The following is a 10,021-nucleotide window of genomic DNA, read 5'->3' as shown; positions in this document are numbered from 1 at the left end:
TAAGTCAGATACAGATACTATCTCCCTTAATTACAGGGAGTTAAAGAGTGAATTACATGTTTTAGGATGTGACTACTTGACTAATGGCGGGGACCACGATCTAAGTTCAAACTTAGTAAGTTTAACTTTCGGATTAAGTAATGTAATTCGCTAAACATATTGAAATCAATCGGGGTCGAGTGGATTGGAACACATCACATGCCTTCAGGCACACTCCATTTGTCAAGGGTTTAGGCATTGCCTGGCCCTTGGGATCAATTTAATTTGAAGAATCAACCAATTAGATTACTGATTCCAAGAGTTAAACCGAGTTTTCAAACTCATTCTGGTCCCGGTCAAACCCTACCAGTCACCGGAACTCAGCCTGGACGTTCGCACCACCTCTCTCGTACACCTAAGACTGGAGAGCTCACTTCCCATTGGTCAATAGGAGTCATGACGTCACAGCAGTTGCATCAGTTGATGACTTCATTGATGTAGCATTGATACAAGTGATGACTTCATTGATGTAACATTGAGTCAAGTGATAACTTCATCGATGTAGCATTGATTCAAGTGATGACTTCATTGATGTAACATTGATTCAAGTGATGACTTCATTGATGTAACATTGATGCAAGTGATGACTTCATTGATGTAGCATATGATAACGTAATTGGAGGGAGCATTCATTCAAGTGATTACTTACGTCATGGACAATGGTGGACAGAAAAGTTCCTGGTTCTTATATATATTACCCAGAGGCTGAACCATATGAAAGTATATTTTAGAGCTAACTTAGGCTGAAAACAGAGCATAGAAGTATAGAGCATTGAGCAGATAGAAGAAAGTGACGACTTAAAACCGCACAGAACTGAGATAAAAAACCTCTATGCTCTAATGGCCGATCTTACGTCACCCATTTGATTTACTCAGGCCAGTTTTTTTTTTTTTTTTTTTTTTTTTTTTTTTTCTGGCCATCACGCTTTAAGAGCACATTAAATGCACATATCGTCTGCCCGAAAACGAAGAGGCGTCAGTGTAAAAATCACAATTTTGAGTTATCATGTGTACCGGAAAAAATCTGCTGGAAAAACATACATAGCATGCTTTAAAAATGTTTTAACGAATAGGTAAACATGTACTTTGTGAAGATTGTGCAATAGGAAGGGCTTAAAAAATAAATTTAACAAGCTGGGCCCGTCCCTCCGGGAATTTTTTAGCCCGTAGTTTATTCGATCGTGATTAGAGAAAATCAGTATCTATGTACCTACCTAATTTGTTTAATATTCAGTTTATTATTGTTCTTGATTTGATTTTACTTTCTTGTAATGATTTAAAATCAAGACTAGAAAAGCCCGTTCTCCCTTTATTCCCAACATAATGTTTAAGTCACCCATCCATTTATTGGCCTTTCTCGGCGTAGCTTAACACAGGTGACGCTAAACCGGTCTTAAATTATCGACTGAAGTGTTATCTAAAACTTTCTCGCTTTGAGTTCATAGGTCGTCGCGACAAATTTCAAGATCAGAGCTCGTTCCTTTAATTTGATATATAGGTCGACCAGGTTTGGATAAGTCCTTCTATGGGGACAGACAGACAGACAGACGACACCGAAGTTTATTATTGTTCTTGATTTGATTTTACTTTCTTGTAATGATTTAAAATCAAGACTAGAAAAGCCCGTTCTCCCTTTATTCCCAACATAATGTTTAAGTCACCCATCCATTTATTGGCCTTTCTCGGCGTAGCTTAACACAGGTGACGCTAAACCGGTCTTAAATTATCGACTGAAGTGTTATCTAAAACTTTCTCGCTTTGAGTTCATAGGTCGTCGCGACAAATTTCAAGATCAGAGGGACATTGAACCAATCTTCAGGATCTAAATTTTCATAAGGGGATGCCCTTCGCACTCAAGCTTTGCTATTTCTTTAACAAGGGAAATTTTCAACTAATATCCTCCCTGATTGAAGTCCCCCTGCCAGACCAAGCTACATAGATGAAAAGATGATTATTTCTTTAGCAAGGAAAATTTCAGCGGGTATCCTGCCTAGTTCACTAAACCTACTAGTAGTCACTTACTCTTCGCGGGTTCGATCCCCGCCCGGGGCTGATTTTATCCTAAACAGATAATGCTCGTTTTCGGAACGGCTAGCTTTTTCCTATCCTGTCTTAGTTCTCTCTCCGATTTCGGGACGATAAGACCTTACCTGTTAAAGTTCCCTCTATCAAATCTCTTATGTATTGAGATTTAGACAAGGGGTAGTATAACTTTGTCTTGGATTTTGAGTTACATATATTGTATTATGTATGATTCTATTATTTTTTATGAAATAAAGAGATATACTTAAATCATGATTTATTTGTGGTGAAGCTGTGAGCTTCTTCACATTTTTTTTTTTTTTTTTTTTTTATATCAAAGAATTAATATAAATTTAAAATTTTTTTTTTTTCTTTTCGAACCCGGACCTCCTGCGTGCAAGCCTAGTGTGATACCCACTCGGCCACGGAGTTTGCTTAAGAGATATACTTAAATATTGAAGAAAATAAAAGTCACTCACTCTGCCACGATCCATGTCCTCATCTTCTTCCTCTCTATCACCTCCTCCTGCATTATAGCGGGGGAATTTACTATTGTTCTGCGGATGACTACTCGACTGCTGTACCAGGGTGCTGGGTTCATCACCCCACGATGTCACACTGTTGGAGCCTGAAACAAAAATTCGTTTGTAAAACAAATATTTGATTTAACCATTTAAGTAACTTTTTTTTTATTGTATTTTTCGTTTTTTATTCACAATGTAAACTGATCTCCTGTATTTACGTGTGAAGTTGTAAATGAAGATCTTTCATTAGAATTAAATTAAATTCGTTGAAATTATTATCCGTACATTACTACATAGATATTGTTGGGCCTTTCAAAGGCAAACCTGATTGCCTGATTCTAAGATTGAGTTCAAACCAGTGGCAATAACCACATTGAATGCACCAATTCCCATAGGATCACTTAAGTTGAGCAACGTTACGCATGGTTGGTATCCGGAGAGATGATCATCTAGGCAATCGTGTGCTGGCCTTTCCCAGACCCACTCAGCCTGGGTGAGGTTAATGTGAGAAGCTTGTAGGCTAATGGAGGGTAAAACCATTGTCACTAAACAACCTTGGGAGTTATACAATGACGATAAGACCCCATAAAATTTTCATTATTTCCATTTTTTTTTTTTTTTTTTTTTTTTTTTTTTTGTAGTATGTATTAGTTATTAGTAGTTTGAAGTTTTTATTGTAATAAATGGGTCTAACTGTAAAATTTTGTAAAAAATAAAAAAGCTGCTTCTCACTAAGTAAATAAGAAAAAAACCAGCTACACTCACCATACGAGTTATTCCCGCTCAGAGTCCGTCGATTCAAATATTCACTCACTCCCGCACCTCCACCGTTCACTTTACTTCCCCCACTGATTGGGGTAGCACCTGGCGCACTCAATCGACTTCCCCCGGTGCCAGCCGATGACAGACTGGATGTGAAATAGGAGCTCCCGGTAGAACAAGTAGAGGAGGGGGAGGGGGTGGAGGGGAAACAAGCCGGGGACACACTGGTGGCGATCGTGTCGAACGAGGTGGAAACCGACGCACCGCCTCCGCCTGATGAGGAGGACTTGGACTTGTTTGAACTGAAAATGAAAAAGATATTTTGTTAATCAACCTTAGTTGTAAAAATAACAAAGATATTTTTCATTTCAAGAGGTTTGATAGAGGGAATTGTAACTGCCGAGGTTTCATTGTCCCGAAATCAAAGAGAGAAGAATAGGATAAAAGAAAGGCAGCCGCTCAGAGAACGAACTTTACCTGTGTAGGATAACCCCAGGCGAGAATCGAACCCGCGACCTAACGCTCACAAAGCAGAGGCGCTACCCTCCAAGCTACCTAGGCTTTTAGCTCTATTGCGATTTGGTCAAATTCGCAAAAGATGAGATTCCATGCCTCGGCTGGGATTGAACCCCCGCCTCATTTACTAGACCAAACGAGCACCTTGATCACTACGCAACCAAGGGGAAAAAAATGAGTTTTTATAGCGAATAGCTTACAAGTGACCCAAAAACACAACCCCGACCCAAAGTTGTGACTTTCGTTAGAATAATAATAATAATGCTTATTTATACTGCTCGCATAGGACTGTAAAGTCCCTTTACTCCAGCAGTAGGCTACTACTATTATTGTGGTTCAACCAATTAGATTACTGATTCCAAGAGTTAAACCGAGTTTTCAAACTCATTCTGGTCCCGGTCATGAGTAGTTCATTGAAAAGAGTAGTTCTTCATCTATAACTCACTCACTTTTTTCTCTAGGGCAGATTATGTTAAGATTGATTAATTCTTGTCAAAAATTAGTCTATACCCTGCTTATTATCACTGCTGTTTCACGTTATGAGGGATTCGAACCATAAACCTCCAGTTCTGAAATTCCTCCCGCGCTAACTGCTTGAGCCACTGAGGTTGGTTCGTTGTTATTCTACCATGACAACACAAAATGCGTCCTTTTCTGTTTCCGTGACAACCGATAGCGTTCTCTCTGGTTACCATGACATCACAAAACGCGTCCTTTCTCGTTTCCATAGCAACACAAAATGCGTCCATTCTGTTGCCATGACGACACAAAACGCGGTCTTTCTCATTTCCATTACACCTGACACCTAATGTCTTCCCCAGTAAGGTCTATGTCTGTATTGGTGCCGATGTTTGTTGTTGAAATGGTTGTTGTTGTTGTTATTGTATTTGTTGTAGTAATGATACTTATCATTGTTGTTGTAGGACTTTCTGTTATTATTATTGTTCTGTTGATAGTTGAATGGGTTGTGGCCACCTGGTTTATAATAGTTGGAGAACTTGCCGCCGCCATTGTGCTGGGATTTTACTTGTGAGGACGACTGAGTAGCTACTTTAATCGAGTAGCGACCAGTGGCGGCATTACCAGAGTAAAATGATGTATGGGGTAGATAAAAATTAAGAAAACGAGGCACTTAGTAAGCTCTCTGCTTAGCCACAAAGATTAATTATTTGATTTTTTTTCTAATCACCTTGTTTCCTTATGACTCCCCGAGGTAGAGTTACTGTGGTGTACTTTGTGTTTCTTGTGCCGTGAGTTCTGACCAGGGGCGGACACATTATCCTGACTATCGGGTTCGGACTCAGCCTCATCATCTGACTCGTAGTCCACCAGTTTGGTTCGCTTCACACCGGCCCTGAAAACAAAAAGACAAGAAATTCAGTAGGAAGTACTATTGATTGAGTTCTGTGAATGAGGGTACACTAGGTACATCTTAACTTAATATTCTGTGAATGAGGGTAGGTAGGTACATCTTAATATTCTATGAATGAAAAACAGAAAAGGAACAACAAGGAGAGAAAGTGGAAAACCTCTTTCTCTCTCTCTCTCTCTCTCTTTTTCTTTTCAGTCCTATGCTGGTGTATAAACACATTATATTCTATTCTCTTTTATGTATTTTAATTTTTCTCTTTTTGCCACTTATTGTATATAAATAAGAGGACGCAACGAAGCACAAATAAAATAAAAATTACTGTTATATTGAAAATTCAATCCTACAATCCTTTCTCAATAGTTTTTGAGCCCAAAATTTAACGTTTCCCTTCTTTTTGGCCTCCTTGTTTTTTAACAGTGGACTCTAATGTAATCGACTTGATGTTTGAGTTTTTCGAGCTCAAATTGACATTCCTCTGTGAGTTTCGAGCCACGATTGACTTTTGTAAACCCTGACCTGTCGACTTTTTCAAACTATCGGCCAAACTTCGAGTCGATTTTTTCAAAATTGGAATTGTGTTTTTGCTTGAACTACTTGCAATTGTGGATTTTTTCACACCTGAAGTTGTGTTCTTGCTTGAACTATTCAAAATTGGGGCCGATTTTTTCAAATCAACCATCGTACTCTTTATCAATTTTTTCGGATTTGAACTTATGTTCTTGCTTAAGCCATTCAAAGTTGGTGACTTTTTCAAGTTGTCAGCACAACTTTTAGTGGATTTTTTCATGAATAAAGTTGTGTTCTTGCTTGAACCATTCACTTTTGGCAACAGTTTTACATGAGCATTATTCATACTGTCCGGGACTAATTTCTTAGTGTGATCCAATTTCTTTCCGATTTTCGGTTTCGTGTGGATTACATTCCGGTCACTCCTACCGTCTACATACCTCTGACTGGGGGATGGTGTATCACGACCGGCACTGTTCATCTTGGCTGGGGAGGGAGAACATGATCCTCCACTTGATTTCTTCAACACTGAGTTACCCGTCGACACTGACTTGTCTTCATTATTATCTGTGGAGTCGAGAAAATATTGATTTTTATAACTTCCTACACTGGCTGAAAAAAATTAGAGGAACGCTGCTGTCTGTTATTAATGTTCTTTTCTGTAAAGTTTAAAACTTTACTTACCACGCGAGTAAAAAAAGAAAAACAAGGATCAATTTTATGCTGAAAATGCATGCTTGTTTTTGGAGGTACCTCTATTTTAATGTAGCTTTTTTTCTCAATATTTTTACACCATTTTTGAACCAGGTGCTTTAGAAAAGAACACAGATCATTAATTTACTACTTCATACCTTTTACCCAAATGTAACAGTTCTATTACTTACCTATCTCTTTGCTGGGGGATGGTTTATGAGCTGAATTCCCGTTCTGTACGAGTTTATAAAATTTCAAATTCATCAAAATCGGACCAGGCAATCGGGAGTTATAGCGGAACAAACAAGCAAACCTATAAACATCTAAACCAAATGCAAAATGGTCGAGTTAAAACATAGACCTTCACTTCGTTCGGTCAAATAGAATCTATCCTGTTTATCCTGCCTGAATGACACTGAAATGTGCCTTTATTCCCGCAGACAAAGGTCTTATGTATGGAAGGTACAATTTTTTTTAAGCCCGCGAAACCCGTGACCTAGCACGCTACGCTTTCCTCCAAGGAAATTAGGCTCATTAGGTTGGCTGCACAGTACCTACAATCTAAATAAAGGGGAGAAGATAAATAGCTACTCACCTTTCGAAGCTGTATGGACCAATTTGGAGCCCGTATTGGGCGCCTTCCCCGCACCATTCAGCAGAGGCAGCCTGGTACCCAACACAGAGGACGGAGTTCCATTAGGCGTCCCTCCACTACAAGATCCGTTCACAAGTTTAGATCCGTTCACAGCGTTCGTCGATCCGTTCAATTTCCCAGGGGAGGCCGTTCCATTGCTGCCAAACTTCCCATTACTGACATTCCCTGATGTTGCCAAAGAGTTGCCAAATTTGGCGTTCCCTGAAGATACCGAGGACGCATTGCTGCCAAACTTCCCGCTACTGGTCAACTTGGCAACGTCGATAGATCCTTTGATAAATGATGGTAGTGGAAGTTTGGACGGAGATGAAATGGGACCTGAAATAAAATAGAATCGAATAGAACAGATGGTTCTGTGAACTGTAGACCTCACTCAGATTCTTTTGCATAAGCTGAGACTTTGGTTAAATGGGTGACCCTAAGTAGTATACATGTGTATCAAAACAGAAATAAAGGTTAAAGTATCTACACGTCTTATGTAGGTACCTATATCTAAAAAAGAGGTGACAGTTCTTTTTTTTATTATTTTTCTGTCAATCACTCTAAAGAATAAAATTGAAGAAGGGTTGATTTTGAACATTAAAAAAAAAGAAAATTCTGGATTAATTTATAATTATCTAACCGATTCTAACCTTTAGTTTAAGATTAACCCCTTTAGTATGCGGATGTCAAGAAAGAAAAGCTGATAAGGAAAAATCCTTTGTAATTTTAATTTTTATTGTTATTATTATTATTTTGTTATCATTTATAAGTACTGTCTGTTTATTGTTCTATTTCTAAATAATCTAAATAATTACTTCACTTACTTTTTTTTATCTCTAGGGTCACTTCATTAAAGGAAAAATGATAATTTTTAAAAGATTATAATAATGGAAAAACGGTAATAAAATAGCGGATGCATTTTTAATCTCTCTCTGTGCATTTTAGAGGCTAATAATTGCTAATTGAGAACATCATTGTTGTTGTTGTTGTTTCTTTTTTTCCTACAATTATTTGTAAAAAAAAAAAAAAAAAAAAAAAATAAAAACTGCAGTTTTTTTGTGTTATTATTTCACAACTTTGGTGCTCACTGCATCGGAATCGTTTCCGAAAGGAAAATACACCTTTAAAGACATAGTAGGTAGTAGAGATTACCTTACCAGCCAAATAATATCAGCCGAGGTGAAGGTAAAGAAAGAACTGGATTGGGTGATGGTGGTGGTTGTGTCTTGGCAATTCCAAATTTGTTGATTAGATGATGTGATAATCCCCCCACATCCAAACCACAGAGAGAGAGAGAGAGAGAGAAAAAAACAGATGGTGGGAGGGTGAGAGAGACAGAAGAGGGAGGGAGGAAGAGAGACAAAGAGAAAGATACAGTAAGGAACCCAAGGATATAGGGAAAAACATTTGGAAGAAAAAGATATGAAAAGAGGAAAACAGACTTAGTTGCTGACTAAACATCTGAACAACTAGGACCATAAAACGTAATCGCAGGCAGTTTTATGAATGAGTGAGGAGTGAGTGAATCAAGGATTGGGCGCTACAAGTGGTAGTACAAAAATGAGTATTTGAGGGCTATGAATGAACGAGCAAGTGAGAGAGAGGAAGGAGAGAATGCTGTACAAAGGAACCTAAGGACAGAAGGAAAAATATCAAGAGGTAAAAAAAAGAAGAGGAAACGTAATCGCAGACACTTTTATGAATGAGTGAGGAGTGAATGAATCAAGGATTGGGCGCTACAAGTGGTAGTACAAAAATGAGTATTTGAGGGCTATGAATGAACGAGCAAGTGAGAGAGAGGAAGGAGAGAATGCTGTACAAAGGAACCTAAGGACAGAAGGAAAAATATCAAGAGGTAAAAAAAAGAAGAGGAAACGTAATCGCAGACACTTTTATGAATGAGTGAGGAGTGAATGAATCAAGGATTGAGCGCTACAAGTGGTGGTACTACAAATGAATAGTATTTAGGACTAAGAATGAATGAATGAATGAATGAATGAATGAATGGATGAGCAATTGAGTGAGTGAGAAAGAAAGTAAGAAATAGAAAAAGAGAGAGAAGGAGGAAGGGAGGGAGAGAAAAGTTATACAAAGGAACGTACAGACAGAAGGAACAATATTGGAAAATCGAGGGAAAAAGTAAGTAATCGCAGACACTTTTATGAATGAGTGTGACTGAATGAATCAAGGATGAAGTGGTAGTACTACAAATGAGTAGTATTTCAGGACTATGAATGAATGTGTGAGTGAGAAAGAAAGAAAGAGAGAGAGAGAGAGAGAGAGATTACCTTGGCAACAAGAGGGCAAGTCTCACAAGCGTGACCTAGGTGTGAAATGCGAACTCGGGGGAGTTGGGGTCAGCCTGGCTGTGGTGGCAACCAGATCTGAAAGCAACATTTCAGACTTCATATTACCCCGCTGTACCCTATTCCACCTGCTTTATATTACCCCTCTGTACCTTGGTCTCCCTGCCTCCCAACAAATGAAGTCCTTCCCAACAACCCCCAACAAAATTAAACCCTTTCCAACATCCCCAAACTAATTAAAACCCCATTTTTCTCCCTTTTAGACAGTTTAACATCACACCATATCGATCGACATGGACTGGGAACCCATTAAGGTCGTTCATTCTCGGAACGGCTGGCTTTTGTAGCTCGATTCTATCAAACCTCTTGAAAAAAGAGGCTGTGGTTCAGTTAATGTCGATCGACCAGTGTGTTTGCAAAACATTCTCAACCCAAATACTATATTTCGAATGACTATTTTATATTATTTTATAGGGGTAAAAGTAAAAAATAATATAAAATAACCGGACTTCCCATAGTGTTGCTGGTAAATCTCAATAGTTGTCAGGGTAACACTTGAAGGAATAAAGTCAAACCTAGTAGATTAAGCAATCTTATACTTGAATTAAGTAATCTTATACTTGAATTAAGTAATCTTATACTT

The 10,021-nt window shown here is 38.4% G+C and overlaps 1 protein-coding gene across 1 annotated transcript in view; it reads right to left on the bottom strand.

The window, feature by feature from the left end:
* Positions 1-2,536: 2,536 nt before the first annotated feature.
* Positions 2,537-10,021, bottom strand: part of LOC103516668 (protein phosphatase 1 regulatory subunit 12A) — a gene marked incomplete at its 3' end in the record, with an annotated part of 37,338 nt that continues 29,853 nt past the window's right edge. Inside the window, 2 exon segments of the mRNA XM_008481650.1 lie at positions 2,537-2,689; positions 3,351-3,649. Coding sequence (XP_008479872.1) covers positions 2,537-2,689; positions 3,351-3,649 — 452 coding nt within the window.

Source organism: Diaphorina citri, unplaced genomic scaffold (assembly GCF_000475195.1).
Source record: "Diaphorina citri unplaced genomic scaffold, Diaci psyllid genome assembly version 1.1 scaffold1636, whole genome shotgun sequence".
Lineage (NCBI taxonomy): Eukaryota > Metazoa > Arthropoda > Insecta > Hemiptera > Psyllidae > Diaphorina > Diaphorina citri.
The sequence above is the reverse complement of the archived record's forward strand: the minus strand, read 5'-3'. Positions and strand labels throughout refer to the sequence as shown.